Source organism: Aythya marila (assembly GCF_965140915.1).
Source record: "Aythya marila genome assembly, chromosome: 3".
Taxonomy (NCBI): Eukaryota; Metazoa; Chordata; class Aves; order Anseriformes; family Anatidae; genus Aythya; species Aythya marila.
In genome coordinates, this window is record NC_139044.1 from 79,307,637 (window position 1) to 79,332,146 (window position 24,510).

The 24,510-nt window shown below is 44.7% G+C and overlaps 1 protein-coding gene across 3 annotated transcripts in view; it reads left to right on the forward strand.

Moving 5' to 3' along the window:
- The first annotated feature begins 5,416 nt into the window (after positions 1 to 5,416).
- Positions 5,417 to 24,510, forward strand: part of RSPO3 (R-spondin 3) — a 62,206-nt gene continuing 43,112 nt past the window's right edge. The window contains exon 1 of one of the 3 annotated variants that reach the window (XM_082755495.1): positions 5,417 to 6,050. In XM_082755495.1, coding sequence (XP_082611621.1) covers positions 5,954 to 6,050 — 97 coding nt within the window. In that variant the 5' untranslated portion in view covers positions 5,417 to 5,953. Of the gene's footprint in view, positions 6,051 to 22,928; positions 22,983 to 24,510 lie in introns of those variants that run through there. The other 2 variants (XM_082755493.1, XM_082755494.1) reach the window with 2 other exon arrangements.

A 24,510-nucleotide genomic window follows, 5' to 3' on the forward strand; every position in this document is an offset into this window, starting at 1 on the left:
CCAACCCTGACATGCTTGTTTAAGAGGGACTCTGCTGCTGTTTCCCTATATTTATTAACAAGAGACCCAGTACCCCAGGCAGACCTGCTGCCCCTCCTGGTACCATACAGATGAGCTACCCCAGGGCAGGGCACCCCATATTTGCACACTCCATGCCTCATGTCATGACAGTGGCTGCCCACTGAGGGCAAGGATTGTATCACTGCTGCCTTTCCATACAGACATCTTGTAGATGCAGTACCTGACTGTGTGTGATGCAGTGGCACCATATTGTAAAATATAGTCTGAAATGAAAATAGTCCCACCTTCCTGTCTAATGCAATTGATTCCAGGTCATATGTACCATTACTTATATACAGGACAGCCCAGGATAACGAGTCAGGAGCTGTCAATAACATGACAGCAGGTAATGAAAAGAGTTTGGGATCTGCTCATCCTGTTTGAAGTACAAGGGTTGTCCTTGTACTTCAGTGCCCTTGATGCCCTTCCTCCCAGGTGAATACTATGTGTTTTAAAAGAAAATGAGATGGTGTTTTGTAGGCAGAGTAATTTCATTGCTGTGTTTCTAAGCTTGTTCCTTGTGAGGGAACTTGGCAGAGGAATTGTCCATGCCTGGGACCTAGGGAGGTGGAAAAGTGCTGGGCCTGGGCAAGAACAACCTCAGAAGCTCAGAAGAGGAGCCTTCAGATCAGCTTGAGCTGAACTGCCTCAGGACTTCCTGGCAAGTGGATGTGGTGGCTGAGGACACAGGAGCTCCGCACCATGCACCATCATCTTTCTTCAGGCCTGTCTGTTCGTCTGCGTGCACACAGGACTATATGCATATCATGCCTGCTAGGGGATGAGCACACACGTGAGAAGATAGTGGAGGGCTGTTAGCGTTAGGTTGGAGGTTGGACTCGATGACCTTGAGGTCTCTTCCAACCTAGAAATTCTGTGATAAGATAGGGTTCTTTTCTACTCTCTGCCTTTCTGAAGGACACTACATCTGTGAATTCAGTAGTGTGATTGCTTCATAGACCCCTTTGAGACACTTGCTGCCCTTACTGTCTGTTTTACACATCAGGCTTTTTATTCCTGGCTTGTCATGCTAAACTAGATCAGGGAACCAAATGTGCTGGAACAAAACCATTTCTATTTTTATTTATTTATTTATTTTTGTGGGATTCCACTTTTTTTTTCCAGCCAGATATTTCCCTAATCCAGTGTGCTACTGCTAACGCTTGGGCCAGCACAGCCCAGGAAGTGGGAACAAGCGAGTCACTTGGGCAAGTGTGGGATCTACCTAGGGGGACATTCCTGCTAAAGAATCTCACTGGAACCACAGCCAAAGTGAGAAAGCAATTAGGCTTCTAACTTAGGTGCCATGAGTCGTCCTCCCAACTACTGGAATCACAGAGAAGCCAATGCCTGAACAAAAGAATGTGTCAGAGTCCTGTGAAACCTTTGTTGTTCGTTACTCATATCCTGCAGTTTTACCCAGTCACAGCTTTATTTTACCTCATGGGCCGTCACCACAGGAAAAGTACACTTGTGTAAACTGGTGCATGAATTTAGACCTGTGCTGTTATTCTGGTGTTGCCTTCCGAGTGGTTAGTTATTCTAGACCAAAAGCATTTTTTTTAAATGTATCATATATCATGAAAGTGTTTTTGTTAATCACCTCTGTTCTAGGCTGAGTATTTACACCTAAACTACATGAAGAATCCCATGGCAATGCTGAAATTTTTACTGGAAGATCAAAGCTGCTGTAGGCATAGCTTCTGCAAAGACAGAACAAGAGGTTGGTCTCCATCCCAAAGGCTTTACAATCTGATTGCAAGACCAAGAGATGACAAACTGATAGATGAGTAGAGGGAAACAATGACTTAGCATGGTTTTGATCATCCTCATGTTAACTGCTAAAGCTTTCTCTATGCCAAAAAAAAAAAAAAAAGTTCTCAGTTTCATTTTGAGGCCTTCCTGTTGGACTTTCCTAACTGAATTGCATCTGGAAGATTTGTATTGAAGAATTTACCCATGTGTTTTTCCCAACAATTCTCCTTTTATTTATTTATTTTTTTTCCCTTTTGTACAATAAAACGACATTTCAGCTCCCTTTCAGTGTCATCCAGAGGACCAGATCCAAACCTCTCTTGGACTGATGAAGGGTCAAGCTGACAGCAACAAGCTTTGGACTTGGCCCAGACTGACATGCTAATTTAGGGCCCAATCCTGCAGGCTTTGATTACGCTGAGATTTCATTACAATTACAGAATTGCACAAGTCGGAGATGGGAAAAATCAATTAGGTCATCTGGTCTATTCTTTGCCAATGTAGGATTGTTCCCTATTGCACATTTTATTAACTTTCTGCCATTATGTCTTTTGAATATTTAAAGCATAAAGGTGTTATTAAAAATATTGGGACTGGACCCTTAGGAACAACTTTATTTGGAAAACAAACACAAAACAATAAAACAAAAACCCCAACACATTCTCATAGCTTTAACCTACTGTGAGTAATTTCACATCGTTCCTTTCTTTTGGTTTATTTAGACTACACAATTATAATCCTCTGTTTGTGATATTAACAGCTTTTGAGAACACTCATGATGTTGCAGAAGATTAACCTCCTAAATTGAATTTGACTAAAGAACAAATGGGTTATGTTAGGAAACATAACAGAGAAATGCAACAACTGTCAGATCTGGAAATGTGGAAAAGAGTAGTAATACAAACACACACGCACACACATACACATACACATACGTGTATATGTGATTTGGGTTATTTCTTCTGTATATGTGCCTCCCTGCATGTCTTCCCCACTCCATGCCTGCCTCTTAGTTTGTATGGGAAAAAAAATAAAAATAAAGTCTGGGGCAAAGGCTGTAATGTTTTGGGGTCCTGGGTAGTGCCAAGAATATTGTTAGTGATTAACAAACAGTGAAGGCGTTGGATTGTGCAACCTTCACGCAGGATGAGGGCTCCAGTCCTCCAGCCCTTCTCACTTGAGCAGACATTACTGACCCGCATCTACTGGGATGCTCAGTGCTGGGAGTCTTATCTGTGTAATCTGCACCAGGAGCAGCACCTGAAAAATAAGGATCTCATGTTTGACACTGTTCCATTTCCAAATTATGTATCAGAACTAATCCAACACCTTTATTTCTTTACCATGCTTCCCAAGTTGAAAAGGCAAATTAACAACCCTTTTGTTCACTTACACAAACTATTTCCAGTCTGGAGAAGAATGACAAAGGGTTAGTATTCAGCTGTCCTGTTCACATGGCTAGATTTTATGACCAGAGTGCCATTTTAAGCAAGCACAATAACAGCTATTAATTGAATATTATTATCTTAAAGTCTTTTCTGGGACATAATCAAGCAACGTGAGCTCACCTCTTTTTTCCACCAAGTTATTAGCTATTCTGAAAATTAAATATACTATTTTCCAGCTACGGAGAGTTGGACAGGGAAACCACTGGGCAGTTATTGCAATAGTGAAAGAACCATGCACTTTGATTAACAGACAGTTATTTTTAAAAAAGTATTTCAAAAACTTCTCCTAGCTGATGTTAGGGTCTCTGGCTGCACGCAGTTCATTAAAACAGAGGGCTCCAAACCCCTTGGCTTCCTGGAGCCGCCCTGGGCCACCAGCTGATCCCCCAGCTCCCCACCTCTGCCATCCAGCCCAAAGCCCCAAGATAGTTACGGAAACACCCCATTAGTCAGCTCTGACCCCAGGACCCTCAAGGCCTCTGTGGGCTGGGCTGCTGGCAGCCTTGACTTGGCCACCATCGCTCATCACCAGCATGGGCAGCACAGCACCAAGGCACAGCTCCGCTCTGGAACGAGCTTCTTCCACACATTTCAGCGATATAAATCTTCGCTTTTTATTGCAGGGCTGCAGTAACTGTTTATGGGTTTGGTTTGTTATTGCCGCTGGCTTTTTTTATTTTTGCTTTCTGCTTTCCTTCCCCTAATGGAGCGCTTTGCAGGAGGCAGCCCAGCCCTCCGGCATCCTCTCGCTCTGCCTTGTAGCAGAGCCCAGCTCGGGTCAAGGCAGGGATTTTTGTCCCCCGTGCCCTCTTCCCTTTCTGCACCCCACGCGTGGTGGGGACACACGGGCAGGCAGGGCCGGGGGCGCAGCAAGCGGAGTTTCTCAGCCGCGCTTTGTCAGGGCGAGGGGAGGGAGTGCACTCCCCGCTTGTTTAATGTTTTCCTTATGTTTCTCGCCGAGCGTTTATTTTTTGACATGCTTTCTCTGCCCGCTGGTGCTAATGCTGCTCGAGCGAGCCGTCTGGCTGGCTGCAGGTTGGCTCACACGCGTGTCCCGTCCTTTCCCCGCAGCCCTGTTTATTTATGCCACTCGCCTGGCTCGCTCCGACGTTTCCACACACGCACCAGCACACAAGAAGTCTCAGTCTCCAGCAAAACAAAACCCGACAGCGAGGCGAACGGGCTTTCTTCGTGTCAGCATAGCCCCTCAGCTTGTCTGCCGAATTACTTTTATTTTATGCCTCTCTGGCAATCCCACCCCATCCGGCTCAAGTATCCTGGATTAGAAAGACTTTCCCCAGAGTCCTTTTCAAAGGGAGCCTCCCACAGACCTTTAAATCCCCCACATTTTATGGTGCAGATATTTAACAGCTCTGAGAGGGGCACGGGGGGAGAGGCCGAGGAAAACAGTTACAAATCGAGCGGCTGCTCCTCACACCGCCCAGGCTCCTGATGCCATCAGCGCCGTCTTACTCGGCTTTCCCCCCTCTTTTCCAGCGATAGCCGCTGAGATAAGCGGCAAGTCGAGCTTGGGTCCGGCCAAGCAGCCAGTTTCCCCCTTCTCTAAGTCCCCCCTCCCCCCAAAAAAGAAACCCTTGCCGCAGAAAGGAAACGCGATACCCTTCTGTCAGACAGCCGGCCGTGCCTCGCCTAGGTGCGGCTGAGCCGTGCCCCTGCTGCCGGGGCTGCGCTGGGGGTCCCGGCGGCGGCGGGGAGGGCACCCCCGGGGCACGGCTCGGGTCGGCACGGCTCGGGACGGGACGGGATGGGACGGGAGACCCCCACCCTCCTCCCCATCCCCATTTCGATCCGTGGGGGCGTCGGGGCGCCGCACGGTGCGGGTTCCCCCCCGGCAAAGTGCCGCCCCCCGCCCGCCCCCGCCGCCGGAGGATGCTCGGGCGCAGCCGCCCTGCGGGGGCCCGGCCGGGCTCGGGGAGCCTCCCCCCGCCGTGCGGGGCGCCTCGGGCTCGCCTCCTCCCGCCCCGCCCCGCCCCGGGGCCGCTCCCCCGGGGCCCCGCAGCGGAGCGGCTCCCGCGGGCGGCCCGGGGGCTGCTCGGCGGCGGGCGGGAGCGCCGGGGGGGGGGCCGGGCCCACCTGCGCCCGCCCGGCGGCTGGCGGTGCCCGCAGCGCAGAGCGAGGCTGCTCCGGAGCGGCGGCGGCGGCGGCGGCGGGGCTGGGTCCTCCTCCTGCCCCCCCCCCGGCGCTCCCGCCCTCGCACACTCCTCTCTCTCGCACGGCCGTCCGTCTGTCCGTCCGTCCTGTCGGCACCTCGCCCGCCCGGCGCACGCACGCAACCCCCCGGCGCCCCCACATCATGCTGCCGGCCGCCGGCACGGCATGGACCCCGGCGGCGGCTGCACGGCTCCTCTCCGCTGCTGAGACCCCCCTGAGGTTTGCGGCAGGTAGCGGGCCGGACGGTTTCCAAGTGCAATAGGGAAAAGCGGAGGGGCGAGGAAAAGGATTAAAAAAAAAAAAAAAAAAAAAAAAGGAAAAAAAGAAAAAAAAAAAAAAAAGGCAAAGGCCACCAGCCCAGCCAAGCCAAGCTTTGGATCTCAGTGCAGGTATTTCTGCTGCTGTGTTCATCCCTTGCCGCCTAGCACCCCGATTTTTTTTATTATTATTATTTTTTTTTAAGAAAAGGAAAAAACAAAACCAACGAAAAGGAGAAGTCGAACTCTCAAAGGGTTACTATGCAATTGCGACTGCTTTCTTGGTTTTTTATCACTTTGAACTTTATGGAATACATTGGCAGCCAGCACGCCTCCAGGGTACGGCGACAGGGAAGAAGTAAGTGCGAAGAGATTTATACTTTGATAACTTCTGCTTCCTCTCGTTGTGCCGTTCACCTGCTCGGGAGCTCCGTGTGCCCCCGGCGCCTTTGCTAGCGATAGGAAGCGAGTCCCGCGCCCGCGGCGCGCCCGAACAGATTTGCTACGGGAGTTTGGTTGAGTTGGAGGGGTGATGGAGGCGAGCTCCCAGCCCCTTCTGCTTTGCTCTCTCACCTCGCCGGGATGAGCAGCGCCGGCTCCGGGAAGACCTGCGTGTGCTCCTTCTAATTTTAATGATGTGCGGTAAAGGGGAGCTCTGCCTTTCTTAGCACTTCCCAAAGGGAAAGCAGGATGACGCGACAGGTAACTTTGGTTTTGGCCGCGATGCCCCGAGCGCCTTTCTCCACCCTCGGACACCGCTTAGCGATCCGGGGCAGGACGGAGAGGGCAGCCCTCTCCACAAGAACCCCCGGGACGGACCAACACTGCAGAGCAAGCCCACCGACGGGGTGAGGGGGGGCTAGGGGATCCTCCAGCCTCCACTCACCGCGGTGGCACCGTCCCGGCTCGCCGGCTCTGCCCGGGGACTGCGACCCCAGATTTCGGACAGTTTTTAGTGCCTCTGGGACGGAGGCAGTCTGACCGTCTGACCCAGCCGGCCCCGATGCCCGCTGCAGCAGGCAGCCGCCCGGGGCCGGGCTGGCAGCGGGAGGGTACCGGGAGTCCCGGGGCAGTACCAGGGGGTCCCGGGGCAGTACCCGGGGCTGCCGGGCTGGGACGCTGCTCCGGCCCGAGATGAGGAGGGTCCCTGGGAAAGGCGCCTGCAGGACGGCGCTGGTCCCTCCTGGGGCACCGGGGGGGCTCCGCTGTGGGGACGTGCCCCGGGCCCGGCCACCCCCGGCAGCTCGGGGCAGACACTTTTCGCGCACCGACGGCGGCGGGACCGCTTTGCTTGCGCCTGCCGGCGGCAGATGCCGGGGCAGTATCAGAAAACACGGCAGCCTGCATTTAATCAGCGAGGGGTACGCCGAGTTACCTCCTCGGGGAGGGGGCGGGGGGTGCTGTTAGTATTATTATTTTTTTTCGCTCTGCCTTCGCTCCCTTCCCCCGAGCGCCGCTGCCAGCTCCTGAAAAGCTCCTTTGTGCGCTTCGCCTCCCCGCACAAGCTCCGATTCACCCACGGAGCCCCTGCAGCGCGGCGCAGCACGATCCTGCGCTCCCCACGGCGGAGGGAGCACCCGGGGCTAAGCAAAACACGTCAGGGTTGGCCGATTTATTGTCCTTGGCAAGGGAGCGCCCCGCAGCCTCCATCCCTTCCCACCCTCTCCTTTAACCCTGGCAGCCGCCGTCCCGCAAGCTGCGGCTGCCCCGCGCCCCACAACGCGCGGGGGGCCCCCGACGGCCCCCGACGGGCGCCGTGCAGGGCTTCGGCCGGGGGGGAGAGGAGGGACGGGACCCCCCTGGGGGGCAAAAGGGGGCACCGCGGAGTTCCGGCGGCGGGGACTCGCAGCGGGGGCAGCCCCGGAGCACCTTGTGCGCGCCGTGCCCAGAGCCGGGCCAGCGGCGACCTCTGCTGTCCTGTGCCGCGGCGGGCAGCCGGCGGCAGGTGCGAAGCGGCTCGGCTCGGCTCGGCCCGGCTTGGCCTGGCTCGGCTTGGCCCGGCCGCTGCCCCGCGGAGGTCGCCAGGCCACTCCTATGGGGGACCAGGCAGCCGCCGTGCTGCCCCGGGCTGCTGGGCGCAGAGCAGCCGCTATTTGCTAGCATCGGGGCTGCCGGGTGTGAGTGTGCGTGTGTGTGAACGCTTGTGCATGCGTGTGCTCCTCGCCTGCTCCGGCCCGGGTCTTTCTTAGCTCCCCTTCTGTAGCTGCGTAACTTTCGGGAATGACAGCTGGAATTGCTGGCTGAAAAAAAAAAAAAAAAAAAAAATAATAATAATAATAATAATAATGCTGGTTTGGTGCATAGGGAAGGTACCAAGAAGCTGCTCACAGTTTTCTGCTTAAAAGATGGAAGTTGAGCTAAATCCACAGTGGAATAAGTGGCGGAAAAAAAAAAAAAAATCTCAGATAGAAATAGTCGGGATGGCAAGCTGGCTCCTTGTTTTGTAAGGGAAGGTAAATAACCACCAGAACATCTCACCTAGGCATGGTGCACCTTATCCGCTGGTTGAGGTCTTCAGATCAGGCTGGCTGTAAGAGATGCTCTGGTGTAACCACTGGGTGTTGAGTGTTGGCTTTTAAAATCTATAAATAGTTATTCGTGAAGACTGCAACTTGAAAAAATGGTAGGATGCAGATAAAGAAGACACCTGTCAGAGCCCTCTGTCTGCTACATGGAAGGCTCTCTCTGGATTTCCATTTCTTTTTTCCTCATCAGCTTCCTTTAAGCATACGTCCTAGTCCCATTGCTGAGAAGTGCTTTCAAAATTTCATTCTACCTGTGCATTTTTAAATGCAGCCCAAACTACTTGCTGTCAAGCAGTGAATCAGTGAGCTCATGTTATTTCATTTTGTTAAATATCCGAGGGCCTATTCTATGTTGTATAGAATCTATCATGTTGCATGCTGCCGTATTTTAGGAGAAAAGAATAACAAAGCCTGAACTGACTAATTCAGAATATGCTGGGCCAAACTCTCAACTCATATAAATGCCATTTTCTTTCTTAATTTACCCCAGTGGAAGGACCTGGACCTGAAGTATTACTTATTTTGTACCTACTGTCAAAGTAATCTTTACTAGGAGCAAAGTCTGATCTTTCATTCCCCAAATCCCTACTGTATTTACCAGCTTGAGCATCCTAAATTTCTGTCTCATATGGTAAACACATAGTTGGCTGTAGAGAGGTGAAACTTGTCCGAAGTCAACAGCAGAGTGCAGACAGGGGATTGTGTCCATAATTAGGCACAGCAGACATGATCAATAAAAGTTCAAAAGCAAACATGCCATTAGCAAAGAGATTTGTGTTTTTATTCTGATAAGAGCACTTAAGATTAACAAATTGAATGACTCATTTGGGTCCTACAAGAGAGATTAATATGCAGCAAGTATAGAGTAGCATACCAATAATTGAGAAATTCTACATACCTGCCAGTGAGTGCAGTTTTCTTAGAAAAGATGTAGGATTAAGTCAATAGCTCCAAAATATTTTGGCTCTGCAGATCACCAGCAACCCTCAAAACTCACTACCGACAGTTGTACACCTTTCTCATTGACCTTTTAACTGCTGGAAATGAAGCATTATTTGATACGGCTCTGTGAATGACCTCCAGAGCATTTGCTGTGACCCCGTGGGCTGTGAGTGAGCCGGGGGCTAAATTTGGGAATCACCAGAATAAACACAGTGACAGAAAATAGATAGAAAGTTCTGTGTTTGTATCGCGGCTCCTACACCAGGGTGTAAAACTGTCAGCACGATGTAGTGGAGCTGCAATGTGCCATGATGCCTGATACTGGTAGCCCATTGGGGCCTGATGCTGGCAATTGCATCCTGCTTTTGTCCCTTTGTCCCGGGGCTCCCAAAGAGCTGCACCGTCACCGTAAAGGCGTTTGCTCCTTCGGCTGCCCCTGCATGGGCTCCTCCACCGCTACAGGACAGTGGGTCTTACAGCATCCACTCCTGGTCATGGTCACGAGTGGAGAGATCCACCCGGCCACCTCTCTGCCTCACTGTCTCACCTCACGCACAGACGCGTACGAGTCCACAATTAAGTTAGTGTATGGCTGTGCAACCGAAAAGACGGCTGTATGAAATAAAACAGAAGAGAAATGACAGAATGCAAACTGGCAAAATTACGCCTTCATTTTTTTTACACACTCAAGAAGGGTGTCATCTACATGGAGTTAAAATTTACTTCTTTTGCAACAGGAAAAGAGGAATTACATTATTAATTAAAATAATGTTACATTTTGGAAACTTTTTTTTGTTTGTTTTAATTATTAATAGTTCACCATCAATACATATTTCTAGTACCTATATGTATATAGGGTTGGCATAGCACGGACAGTAATACAATGTATTCTAAACATAAAATAGGTGTTCATTACATTATTATTTTTTTTTTTAAAAAGGAAATACTTTAGTAATAATTTAGGGCAGGAGTTAACCAAGCAAGCAGCCATCAAGTAAGCTGATTCTGTCCTTGGGCAAGATTAAATTATTTTCACTGTTAGTTCTCTTTCAAAGTATTTGTATGATACATTTCTTTTTCTGTGATGATTGCATATTTTTATTGTCAGAGTAAACGCTTTGCTGGTGACAAGTGCATCTTTTTTTTTGCAATGAAATTGTATTTCTCATTTTTGGATGAGATCCTGTTTGTTTCGAAATAGACTGTAAATTTCCTATTACAGTCATTAGAAACAAAAGCAGCCGTAGGACTGTTTCATTGTATTTTCATAAACTGTGAACATATTTCATAGTAGTGGTATCTTAAATAATTAAATATCAGAAAAACACCACCCATTGCTTAGAAGAATTACAAAGTAGTTAGCTTAATTTTTGTTTTATCTCATTTTGTTTTTAAACTATATGTGCATGTAGACCCGTGCTTGAAGTATACCATCTGCTTGTGGAACAATGTGTATTATTATCCCAAGAGCCTTAGCATGCAAGACTAAAGAACAATAGAGTCCAGTTCAAACCATTTCATATCTGAAATGGTGATTTTTTTTTTCTTTCAGCTGCTGAAGGCATTTCTTAAACTATTTAAAATTTCTGTTAAACTGTAAATGGATATATAACCACCACTTCTCAAAACCATTGATATAGGATGCATATCAGCAGATATATAAAAAGCCCTATATTTCTTTGCAGAAAGAACAAAATTGTATTAATGTGGTGATTTTAGAGCTTGAACCTGCCTCCATAGTTTTCAGTGGAGAATGTCCTATGGAGTTTCCTGGAACTGGAGAGGGTTCTTTTTCTGCAGGGAAGATTTCTCAGGGAAGATTTTGATTATAGAAGTCTTGTGCTAGAGTACTTGCAAAATTTTACAATCCAATTATGTATGATACCTATGTAAGAAAAAACAATGCCCCGTACCTTTCAAAACTCTGATATGTCATCTGCTTGGGAGGCAATCTCCTTCTTAAGCATACGAAAAGAACAGCTATTTTACTATTTTCACCTACTGACCCGACTGAAGTCAATGAAGTTAACACTGAGATTATTTTCTTTTAAGCTTGTAATTAGTGTACCAAGCCTTTGCAAATCCCTGGTCTGTTCCTTCTTGATGTAAAAATTTTGTTTTTGTTTTTCCTGAAGATAATGTAAGTTCTAACATCTAATTAACAAAAATTGAGTGAAAACTTAAAAATCAGATGTACTCAATATCTGTTGTTTATCCTGATCACTTTCCCTTCTGGTTAGTAAAGCAACCATTGACTTAACTCTTGCTGTTATCCACTAACGTTGATAAGCTGTCTATCATTTCATATTCAGTCATTTATAGACAGTGACTACTCAGAAAACTCATCCAGTAAAACCGTAGGAGTTCTTAAGAACTTCTCCCCCCTACAATAAAGTTGCCCCTTTTGCTCTTGAAATAAATTTAAAAGTTTCAAAAGCCTGGTGAAAGATATATAAAGGCTAATAAAAAAAAAAAATAATATTTTTGTCTAATTTCTAATTTTGGACTCTGAACAACTCAAAATCACTTTGCCAATTTTTCACCAAAATAATTCATAACAAAGCAATCTTATCAGATGACAAAAGGCAGCTGAAACCATATACTTTTTTATATAAAAGTCTGTCTGTCTGCTATTACCACAAACAATGCCACAGATAAAAATATTCAGAGAGCATTTGTTCATGCAAAACACATTCTGTCTCTCAAAAAAATTTAAATAAATAAATAAAAAATAATAAAAAAGATCTACAACATTTTCATAAATAATTGAATTACTGGCAGTGACATAATAATTACTTATTGGACACTTTGTCATAATAAAATCCAACAGGATTTATTAACGGTTTATATTTTTGTTGCTAGTCATGAACAGTGCAATGAGCAATGCTACTTATAGGATAGCTGACTAACAAACGTCTGTGTTTCGATTTCTAGCTTGTAAGCTACAGATCACACATTCTTAAATGTTATTATTTACTTGTGTGATTAAAAATAGCACTTGCTCAAGAAAAAGAGCCACAAAACTTACACGGCTCCAGCGCTACTTCTCTGGGGATCGGACCTGAATGGCGAGAGACGGGAAGGGGAATCTCGCCTGTCACTGGGATGGCACCGAGGTCCCTGCACTGCGCCGATGCTTCTGCTCCACACAGCAGAGTAATTTCGGGAAGAACATAAAGGGATGCTTATAGTGATACTTTTAAATGAAAGCAAAACCTTGAACCACAGGTCTATACAGAGCTATGGTAGCGTGCTGCTATAAACATTATCCTTTCAAGCTCCTTATAGAGTGTCAGCTTTACGTCCTGACATGTTTCATGTTTAAACTTAAAAGGTTCGAGATGGGATTTCAGATGTTTGATGTTTCCTGCAGGGTAAAGCAGATTTTGGGGCACTGTAAAATAAAACAGGAGCTCATTGATGGGTGTTGGAATAGCAATGATGTGTGATTTCTGTGGCTTCCTGTAAAGTGCTAGGGGAGAAACAGCAAGGCTCAGATCCAAGAACAGGACTTAGGTGCCTAAGGTGTGTCTGGGGCAGGATTTAAACACCTGAGTCCCTTACTTTCAAAGCCCTGCTTAACTGACAGCTCACTCCTGAAGCATGGGCATTTCTCAGGCATTTTCTTGTTTCTGCCATGAGATGTCAGCTTGCCAACTGAGCGTTCACCCGGCACAGGAGACTTCTGAGCTCAGGTCTCTTCTGCAAAGTTCAACATTTTCTCTTACAGAAACCCTGGGTAAAAAGGCAGCAAACAGAGAATAACGATTAAAAAAAATAACAAACTACACTTCTTCCAAAGGTAGCACAGGTCTCCACACACTGCAGGCAATTGCTTGTTGACAGTGGGCTCACCAGCCAGCTCCTCTCCTGTGCTAATAGGTGCAAGCAAAGCACCTCAGATGACATGGGCTAGAGTCAGGTGAGACAGAAGAGTTACTTTACTCTAGTTTTCCAACTTCTAGCTGAATATTTTTGCTGCTAAGCTTTTGGATACATTAAGGGTAGCAAGGCTGCTGCTCCTTCATGGTGTGTTTCACAAGACAAGACTGAGGCCTCCTTTGCTTTGCTAAAGAACACAGTAGCTTGCAGGGCTGTGCACTTTTGCTAGGGCACCAAACCCCATGGATAGCCAGGATCTGAATCAGTTTCTGACCCGAGCTGAAAATTCCTTGCTCAGTGTGCTCTTTTTTTTTTTTTTTTTTTTTTTTTGTCAGTCCATTTTGGAGGTGCCCAATGCTTTCCACGTATTAAAAGGCAACTTGGATGCTGCTCTCAGGGCTGCTAACAGTACTTTCACCAAAGCATCGACTGAGGGCATCAGTGTGCACAAAGCAGCAATGTTCAGAATAGCATTAATCCTTCATCAGTCACTAGCTCATCCACCCCACTTCTCTCCAAATAACTCACCAGGGAGCAGCTTTTCTGGTGATAGCATTCTAGTGGGAAGCTACAGCAGATGTACGATTTGAGCATTTTTTCCTCATCTCCCCTATGAAGTGAGGAAAAGCATTCCTTGGAGGAGGGAAAAGGAGAAAGCTCTCATGTGAGCCAGAAACATAGGAGCAAACAGCTGGTGCAACAAGGTTTCCATTGCATTTCTTGACTAACATTTACAAACATCCACATGAACCAGAGCTACTAAAACCTGACACTTTAATATGTTTACAAAGTTTATATGTGTTATCAGCACATGTAATACTCCCAACAGGATTTATTACAGGTTCCTTTAGCAACAACATTTTTTATTCATAACAGCTCCACTGGTCAGAGAGAGGAAAACAGCCAGTTTCTTCAGAGCATGCCTCCCACACACACTTGCCCTGCATTATTGGATTGCTTATTCATGAAGATTACAAATACCAGTGTCGGCAAGTGTTTCATAACCTTGTTTCCTTTTCCTAGAATGTTCATAATTAATTTCACTATGCTTTTTCTATGCCACTGAAAAAAGGGGTTGCTGGTTTTATTTTAGTTTATGCTACACTGCTGAATGAAGAATTACCTCTGCAAAATAGAACCAAGGGGGACCAAACAATATTTATTTAACATGAAGTCAGAGTCAGAAGATGTTAAGTGCATGAATTTAGCAAACACATGGAGATGGATGAAGATTCCAGAATGTTTTAGTATAACACAGCATTGAAAATAATCGGCTAAGATGAGGCACTGGGCATAGTGTCCACAGATGTCATAAAATCTAATAGACAAGATCTTACTGTCAGGAAAGGTAAATAAATTACACAGTTTTTTATTTTGCAAAGAAATAGGTTATATTTTGCAGTCCAAAGTGAAGTCACACATTTGTCTTTTAGGTTTCTGTTTTATGAAGAGTTGAGCACTTAATGAGTTTCAGAGTTGAGGATGTATTAAAACTGAACATGCAATTCTGTATGAGAGCATAGAGTATATAACTGGTGCTACATCCTGGATAAGTATTTTTAAGCCCAAGATACCGGTTTTACAGATATAATATTTTAAATGTGCTGTTTAAATTATCTATTGAGGAGAATCTTCAGTCATGTAAGAAGTTGTTGGTAGGATTTAGGTATGAGTGAATATCAGCAAGAGGACATCTGTATGGCTGCTTAGGTCATGTATTAATTCCAAGACTAAAGTTATTTTAAGTAAGAGGTAAATGTAAAAACAAATTCCCCTGTATATATTGTGGACAAAAATAATTTCCTTTCTCTGTTGGTATCATCTATTTCTGGTAACAACCTACAGAATTTATGTGATTTGAGAATGCTTTTTCTCTTCCATAAATGGGCACCATGTCCTTTCATCTGAGTAATTCTCAGAAAGAAGAAGCTGTTACATTACTAACTCTGAGTTAAGTATATTTAAGGAAATAATGTAACAAATGGTGACATGTTTTATGATTATGTGATCTCTTAAGGGCCAAAGTGGGCTCCATCAACAAGAAAATTATGGAGGAGATTTCACATAAGCTTTCTTTTGCAATTTATTTGTGTGCTGTGGCTGGATGCTCTGATGAATGCAAGTCTTCCCCAACTTTATGGAGGCATGGAGCAATGTGAATGGGGGGTCTGAGTCCTGTTTGCTGAGATCTGACTTGCCACAAAGGAAACTGTAGACTGTACACTTCCAAGATGAAAACAAGCCGCCATTCACCTCTTCCTGAAATCATATAATTTCCCACCTAACCAGTGCTAGGAGAAGCTCATTTTTTCCTCTGTGTAAATCACAGCTGAGTCCAGATAAAATAGATTAATCAAAAGAGTTGTCTTCTCTTGCATTTCCCAGATTTACCAATTAAGTAAAAAAGGATTTCAAATACAGTTACCACTAAAAGACCACTGAACAGTACAAAAGTAAGGCCATGATCCTTTCTGAAGCCCTGTATAATTTATTTTCTTGAAGAATAACTTATTTATTTATGGAATTTCTTGTTTGAGTCTTCCATCCTGGTTTCCTGACTGTCTGTGGTTACTGTTGTGGGCACCAAAAAGGGCCTGTGTTTTTCATCTGGGATATGCAGAGACCTTGGGTACATCTTGTCCAAAAGATATAGATCAGCCACAGAAATTGCAGTATTGCATATAAGACAGCTTGTTCAGAAGAGTCTTCCATCTCATGCCCACTGTCTCCCACCTCTCTTTTACCTATTTTGTCCCCTAGAATCACACAAGGCACAAGCCTAGAGCTGTCATCCTCAAGATGGAAAAAATACCCTTTATGCAGCATTTGCCTATGATCTCCTAAAAAGATCTTTTTGTCCATCATTTATAACACTTGATGAAAGTGTCAGAAAATCACACACCTACCAAAAATGCAGGATAGTGTTTAAAGCCATTCACAAAATATTACCCAAATACACAATTTTGTTTGAAAATATGTTTATGCATGTCCATATATTTAGTCAACTGTGTCTTTCTCCCTTTCTCCCTGCCCTTCATATCTATATACAGTTTACATAATATATATGCATACAAATTCACATAGACTCAAGCAAGAATTAAAGGTTTTGACAGGTTCTTTAAGTGTTCTCACTTGAAATCATCTTAAGACATAAAGGACAGATAACCCTAGATACAATAAATTTTGTTTCAAAACTCTGGTCTATCTGAAAACTCCACCTTTTCTCCCACTGTTTTTGTGGTCTGTTATTTAGCTGCACAGTTTAAATCAAACACTAAATTAAAACAAAAAATAAATGAGAAGCTTGGTAGGGGATCCCCTTCTGTTTCTGTTTAGCCTGGTATGTTTAAAACTACACCAGAAAGTTAAATGTATCCTTCTTTTTTTGGTTGTGGACAGGTAAAACTTTCTGAGGCAAAGCTTTTCATGAGGCATGTATCACCAGGTTGGACACCTGAGTCAATGAGGAGAAAGAAAACAATTGTTTGGATGGACTCTGGGCAGGGGAAATCAGTGGTGGTGGAGAAGGATCTTCATGTTCCCCTGTGATAACTCAGCATCACTGCTGGTAACGTTATCAGGGGGTATGTTCATGTGTCCATGTGTATCTGTATCTGTACGTGGTGAGGAAACATCAGGGAATATTGATTTTCATATCATTTATTAGATGACAAAAATACCATGATCATTCTCTGGAGATATTCAAGGCCTGTCTGGACGCCTACCTGGGCAGCCTGCTCTAAGGAACCTGCTTAGGCAGGGGGGTTGGACCCGATGATCTTTTGAGGTCCATTCCAACCCCTTCAATTCTGTGATTCTATGATAAGACACATGCCAGATTAGCACAAGGTTTTCAATTAGAGTCTTGGCATTGCTTTTATTGGGAATTGGTTTAGGCAGAATAAGCATCTCCCAAAAATTAACGGATTGATTCTGCTTCTAGTTAAAGCTTGTGTCAGGAAGCAAATAACTCGCAGAGCTCTGCCAACATGAAATTTGCATATTCTCAGAATACAGCCTAAATGTCTATATAGGCTATTAAAAAAGACCATGATAGTTGGTGGGGGATTTTTGTTCTCACTCACCAAGCAAAAGAGAGCCATGAGGTCTCCACTTCTCTTCATGAGGTGCTGGTAAGGGTAGTGAGGATATTTCACCCTTTTTTGTCAAAGAACAGATGTAATTTGCCATTTAAAAGTGTGGGAGGAATACTTTCACTGTGTTCCCCATGTTTTTTCACCCCATCCAGATCTCATGAGCTTTCTCCTATTGTATTATCCCCTCAGTTACAGTTATCAAGCTTCTCTTTCCCTGTTTTTCTATATCTATGAACTTTGGCACTACTTTTCAATGTAGTGACTGGAGAGATTCAGAGAATGAGAACATACACCAAGCCGTACTAGCATGAATAGTGGCCAGCTAAAAAGAGTAAGCACAGGGATAGACCCAAAGTGCTGCATTTTCAGAAGTGGTAAGGGATAGAGGAATTGTAGATCAGCTCCGTTATCCTGCCTGATATAATACAGACACGCTCCATGTCCTCCGCATTATCCATAGTATGCCTGTATCCAACTCAAGCTTACTGGAAATAAGAACTAGCAGGTGAATGCAGTGAACCAGAGTAGACACACCAAACAGAATTAACATGTAACAAAGTTATGCGGGATATAAATATTGTGCCTCATATTGTGTCTCATATGATTTTTTAAAACAACTCCCTGAAATATTCCCATCACTATCGATTCCTTTTCTTCCTTAGTGTCACCCAAAAGGAATTCTCCCTTACTATTCCCTTACCCTTATTCCCACTTAGCACCTATAAGCAGATTGCCCCCTGGCATACTTTTTCCTTTTGATGCCAAGCCACAAGTTATTGCAACTCGTGGTTCTGAGCTCAGCGTTTTGAGGAGAAGTGGTGGAAAGAGAGCAGATGCCCTTGAGCCATGGTGTGATGACTTGATGATAGCAGTGGGTTTCTGGGTGAGAAAAAATAAGCAGTGAATGGCTTCTTTGATTTACAAAGCCGCATTGTAAAAATAATCCATGAATCTTTGCGTATACAGAAAGAACATACGAATCCTTGGAGCAGTTGTCTGACATGGCCTGGTAGAAGTCAGGAGGGAGATGGAAAAACTTGCATGCTCTCTAATAAAGTACATAGCCCTGAGGGCTATCAAATACAAGATCATGAAGGATGCTGTTTGGAAAGTGGTGAACCATTATGAATGTGCCAGTTGTCATCAAATACTTCTAGGGCTGTTTGGCCAAGCACAGGTACCAAAATATTCACCCAGTTTGTCTACTGCTCTTCAAGAAGTAGGGCAGGACCCTTCAGGGACCAACAGAAAAAGTTTACTGATTGCAAAAATATTTGGGGGAAAGGGGGAGTAAAGTTGAAAGTCTTCCCATAATGTTTTGCATTTCCCCAAAACTTTGTCAGGGAGTGCTGCTAGATGCCCAGATAGCAGAACAACGGGTCTCAGTTTAGTAGGGCTCTTACTAAAAGCCCTACTAACTCTCCTCAGCTGCAGAGTAGTGTGGTGTCACGGAAGGGGTCAGCAGTGCAGTTCTTCAGCTGAACTGCAACGCATTGTACTCTATAAGCTATTCCTAGCTTTCGTAATGCCTGATCATCCCAGCTTTCAGTATGCCAAGCCCTTTCTTCAACACATTGAATTTCTCAAAGCTCTGCACATCTCTATTCTTTCTCTCTTGTGACAGCAGTTGAATAATGTCTACAAATGGAAATATCTCCTCCTCCCCTTGGCTTGCTACAGTAACCCCCTCCCCCAATATTTTCAGCCTAAGTGGATTTACAGAGCTAGCCTGACAGTTTCTGAAATCGAAAACCTCTGGTTAATGACAGAACCCAAGCACTGCTTTTTCTATGGGCGGGCCAGTGCGTCTCGCTTCTCTGTAAGATGGACTCCCTCTGATGACGTGGGGATGGAAGAGATACCACACCCCGTCCAGCCGCCAGCCTCTTGCTGAGACAGCTATCACGACTGCCAGCTCTTCCTGAAGGTTTTACAATGTGGACAGTTTCAAACAAACATCAGATGAAAGCAATTTTGAGTCTAAACCAAGCACAGCCAGGTTTGCATTGGTGATTTATCGGTGAGAGTCATCAGCTCTTATTACCTATTTCATGAGCCATCCAGTCCTTTGGCTTCCAGCCTTTTTTAGGGCCTAATTCTGATCGTATTGAAGTTAATGGGAGGTTTTGTCACTGATTTCAATAGGAGGCCTCTGTCTATAGAGGCTTGAAGTGCTTCCAGGTTTCCATCATAGTCTGCGGTTCTCCTCTTTAAGTAAATTGGACATTAACAGATTGCCTGGACCCACACCTTTGGACATAGGAGAGCTATAGATCTGATTCAGCTCTCACTCACACACCAGCTTCATACCTCAGTGGAGTTACTCCTGATTTATACTGGCAGGAGAGCGAGGTCCAGTGTTACTTATGCCTGGGTCATTGCCAGCAGAACACGGAGAGAATTCAAGTCACTTGTTATCCCCTTCCCTGCACCTCTCAATCACAACATACACACACACACACATATATATATGTGGATATATTAGAATCATCTGGACTCTTTTAAGTTATTCACCGTTGAAACTGACTTCAAATTCAAATTTTAAAGTTGAAATAACAAAGAAGGAGAAAAGAGCCAGAAGGGAGCCAGCTGCAAGGGTACTCACAATTTTCATCAGTCTACGGGACACTCCTAATAACATATTTTACTACTTTGTAGTGAACTTTCTTTGCTTCTGCCATAAATACATTCCCTGTGCTGTAAATGAATAGCTTGCAAGCTCAGTAAAGTTAATATAAAAGAATAAATCTTAACTACCTAATGTCAGGTCAGAAATATAAATCTTATCTAATATGCCAGGTCAGAAGGAAAGAATACTTTTAGCTGAAAATAGCAAATACTTTCCAGTGCAGAGCAGGAACTTATTTTTCTCTTTAAAAAAGTATGCTGCCCCTAATAAGATGAGTTGAACAGTCTCCTTTTAGAATCTCCAGAAGAAAAATAAACACATAGAGCAGAGTTAATTTATAAAATGCTCCAAAGTTTATCTTGGCAGAACCGTTTTAGGCAGTGAGATTTCTCTCTCTTTCGCACATGCGTTCACACACACACATTCACACACACATACACATCTCAAAATGAGAGCAGGCCCTTACAATAGCAAATACTACAGAAAACTTCTATAACTGGGCAAGTATCACAGATACTGAGTTTTACTCAGGCAAAGCTCTCATTTTAAAATCACTGAATTTTTTTCCAAAGCAAGACAACAACCATTGGAGCCTTTTTATGACCTGCTGTGTCACAGTGGGAGCTGAAGAGCTGCACAAATACCTTCTGTCTCAGGTCTCCCTCCAACGTGCTGGCACTTCTGCAATCTTTATGGCAGTGGTGCAACTGCCATCCTTCTTCTGCCCCTGCCTCACTTCCTCACTGCCTGCCCAGGGCCCCACGTGCCGGTCACTTGCCTGGCACAGATGTCCCTCCCAGGAGCCACACACTCTCACTGCTGCCCCGTCCTGTGTCCCTCCTGCACACCTCCCTCACAGCGATGCAGGCTCCAAATCTAACAGCCAAGATACTCCCCACGTGTGGTGTGCAGCACAACCAAGAACAAACAGTATCTTGCCCTATCTCAACACCCCAAACAGCTTGGAGATCCTCCATCTCTTGTAGCAGACACTGTCCTTTCAGACAGTTTATTTACTTCAGGGTCTGCAAAACAAACAGCCACTTCCCTCAGAATTAGAAAGAGTAAAGGCAAATTTATGTGGCTGAAGCACAGCTGTAGTGCTCGAGGCTGGTGTGTATACAACTGTCCAGAGGTACCTGTGCTCAGCACCACCACATTACAGAATGCAAACCCTGACTTGCTAAAACCCCACAGAAGAATGCAACGAGTGGGTTTCTTTTCTTTTCTCCTTCCTTTTGGCTTCTGGGAAGATGCCAGTGATTTCCAGCATTTGGTCTGACAACTGTTCTACTGTAAATATTTAGAAGAATCCATTAGAGATTAAACAAAGTGTAAGTAACTGCTCCTAAGTGATAGCTCTTATTAATGTTTGCAGCAATAGGCACTTTACAAGCACATATGAACCTACCTCTGGGCTGCTTGTAGGGAATGACAAGATAGAAGGCAGCAGGCAGAACGCAGTGTAATTTGAGAGTCAGTGTGTTATCATTATAAATAATCAGTGCAGAGACAGCATTCTCTAATGTGTGCACTATGCTTGCAAATCTTCTAGACAGCAACGGGTAGAGTATGCTAAGAAAGTATCCTAAGTGATGTATTTTAACTGATCTGTATCAGGCTGCAAAAGTACTCAAAGCCCTAGTTGGGACTCTTTTGTCTTTCTGTGGCCTGCCCCTGAAAAATAGACTCAAAACAAAACAAAACAAACCACCATTGCCAATGAAAAAGCGCAACTCCAAGCCCTCCCCCAAGTCTAGTGCATCAAGAAAAGGCTTTGTAGTATTGTCATATGTTAAAGGGGAAAAAACAAGCACCACTTTGGTGGAGTTTTTAACTTTTTTCATATTGCAAAATTCTCCTGACTGTACGGTATCTGAAGCATTCACTGTGCAGAGTGATACTGATAGCAGAGAAAGAATGAACACCAATGGTGTTCCTGGCCTGACAGTAAGATACTTAAGTAACGCTGACAGAAATTACTTTCCAGTGGACTAGGTGAATATTAGGTATATATATATTCCAGTACCTAAAATGATGCAGACCTCTGGTGCTCTACAGATTACAGGTTGATGACTTGGTCCATCACTCTGCATCAGGACAGCATCCCCTAAACACACAGTTTGGTTTGTCATGAATTCTGTCTCCAGGGGAGTGTACCGGTGGGGAGCTGATGCCTCTTTGTAACAACAAATCACTTGACTTGCTTCATGCAACTCCACAAACCCAAGGAGTCAGTTAAGGCAGATGTTTTCATTCCAAGGCACAGTTCAACCTTTCCTTTCACTTTGTCTTTTTTGGCATCCGCATGTGTCATTTTGTATCACAATTTTGCTGCAGCAGCCCAGCATTTGGAGTGGTGTTGTTGTGGTCATTTCATATCTGATGCCTGTCTCTGGCAGCCCAACGTGGTGCCGCAAGCCACTAGCCACCAGTTGAGCTGCCAAATATTCATCATATATAGAGCTGGGTGAGAGCTGCTGAGCAGAAACATGCTGGTTCATTGGATTCTCTCATCACTTCTTGCTGTGGCTTACAGAGCCACAGGCTTCTGTGTCACAGCAGGGAAGAAGTATGAAACTTGTTAAGGTAAAGACTAATGGTGCACATTGCCCAGAGAAAAGATAGGAGAAGAAACAATGCTTTTGATGACCTGAAGCAAGCCTCAGCAAGTTAAACAGAAAGAGAGATAGTAAAAGAAGTAATTAACACCCTCCTCACCAGTTCAGATGCTGGGCTGCTGTCTAGACTCAGGAGGAGGGTGATGTCTGCTCCAGCTTCCTCCTTGTGTAGTCAACTAGTACCCAGCACAAAAAAAGCAACATGTTGTTATTACTGGTTCCCAAGCATGAGGTGGACTCGAAGCATAGGTGGTGATGTGCCTGACTCAGTGGGTGCAGTGCATTTTTCAAGGTGCTGCTGAGGCGGGGCCCTCTCTGACTTTTGGTTGAAGTCGGTAGCCATCTGTCAGAGAATGACTGCTGCAGACTGGGTCTTGGTGGGAGCTCTGGCTTTTCACTATCATTGGCCATCATTCACATCCAAAAGCAGGAAACAGGAAGTCGTGAAGTCTTGTTTGGGCTGTGGTCTTTCTGAAATTGTTCATAGGCTTCCAGATGCCAAGACTCTTCCACCTCAAGAACCAGCAGGAAGCAGGAGGAGAGAGCAAGGGTGCTGTGTTGTTTTTTGACAGTGGCAAGGATGATGAATGCCAGGTAGGAGATAAGGGGAATTATCTTCTTCTGTACCTCCATGTGTGCATATGTGGGAGCTTTGGGAAGTCAGACAGAATCAATGCTCATGCCCTGGAAAAGCTACAGAAGGGCAGACTAGACAGTCTCTTCAAGGAAGAGGAACATTAGTAAGGAATGTTTCTAAGCTAGTGGGCTTGGATAGCTGAAAGCAAATGGAGTTGCTCTGCAGAAAATTCCTCTAAGGAACTGTTGATCTGAAATTGAGGGCAATTTTTGATTTTCTGTCTGGAGAAATAGCTTCTTTTCTGATACATGTTGATATTGTTGGATCAAGATGATCCAGAATCTTTCTTAGAATTACAGACAGCAAAATTTTTAATAGCATAGTCAATTTAATTTAGGTGTTGAGCTTAGTTTCACACATATCTCCACTTGCATCAGCAGTTCTGTAAACATTCTCCTTATAATATCAATAAGAAGCAGCAGTAAGAATGCACTGTTCAAAACCAAATACAAATGTACAAATATCAGTTCATTTTTCTTATTTATCCTCTTGACAACTTTTCAATAAGCCATTGTAATGATTATATGTAAAGCAAAAAGGAGGTAGAGAAGTTATTTTCTAAGACCAGTCAACAGTAGTGATCGCATTTAAAGACACAGATTACTGACAAATCTTGCTGAAGCCCAGGTGGTCATACCTCTTCAGTAAACAAGGAACAAAACTTCCACTGGATAATTTGGTAGGGCTTTGTCGATGTTGATAAGACTGTGAAAATTTGACCCAAATAATTAACTAATTTGATCATCTTCCTTGACTGCAGGAACTGAAAGCATAAACACCAATAAGAAGCTAGGCATTGGACATAAAATGGAAGTTACTGGACAATCTCATCTCTAGCTAGAGGTTTAAGGTAGTTCAGATATACTGAGCTCTAGAAATGTCTATTGCCTTCAGTGACTACAAAGCCTTCTGTCCCCAAGCCCAGAGGATCTCCTCTCTCCATCCATAGAAGAGTTAAACCCATCAAGACTCATTTGAGGAGACTGGACTGCTGGATTAGTCATGGATATCTGAATCTTCACGGCCTACAAAAAGGGAAAGTGATACCCAGCATGGGTCCATAAGTGCAGGCACTTTGATTTTTAAAATTGGACAAAATCTTGCAGAGGTACTACAATGTAGTTGACAGGGAAATGAACCTCCAGAAATCCTAATTTCTACTTTAGAGTCATGCTTGAATGTTCAAGGGCAGCAGACTTTTTAATTATACATCATTTCAGCAGAATTCTTGGGATATCGTCTCCTTTTAGTTTGTGATGCTGTGAGCCATTCTCGCTTATCTTTCGATGTTGTGATCACAATGAAAGCAATTTCTCAAAATTTGCTATTCTGTTACAATACAGTTGGTCACAGCATAAGCATGCACAATTTCAGTGTGACACCAGTGACTGAGAATAGAAGCACTTTACAGACACTTAGCCCAGATGTGAATGACTACTCCAGGATCAGCAAGAGGTCCAGCCTTACACTTCCAGAGCAGGAGCC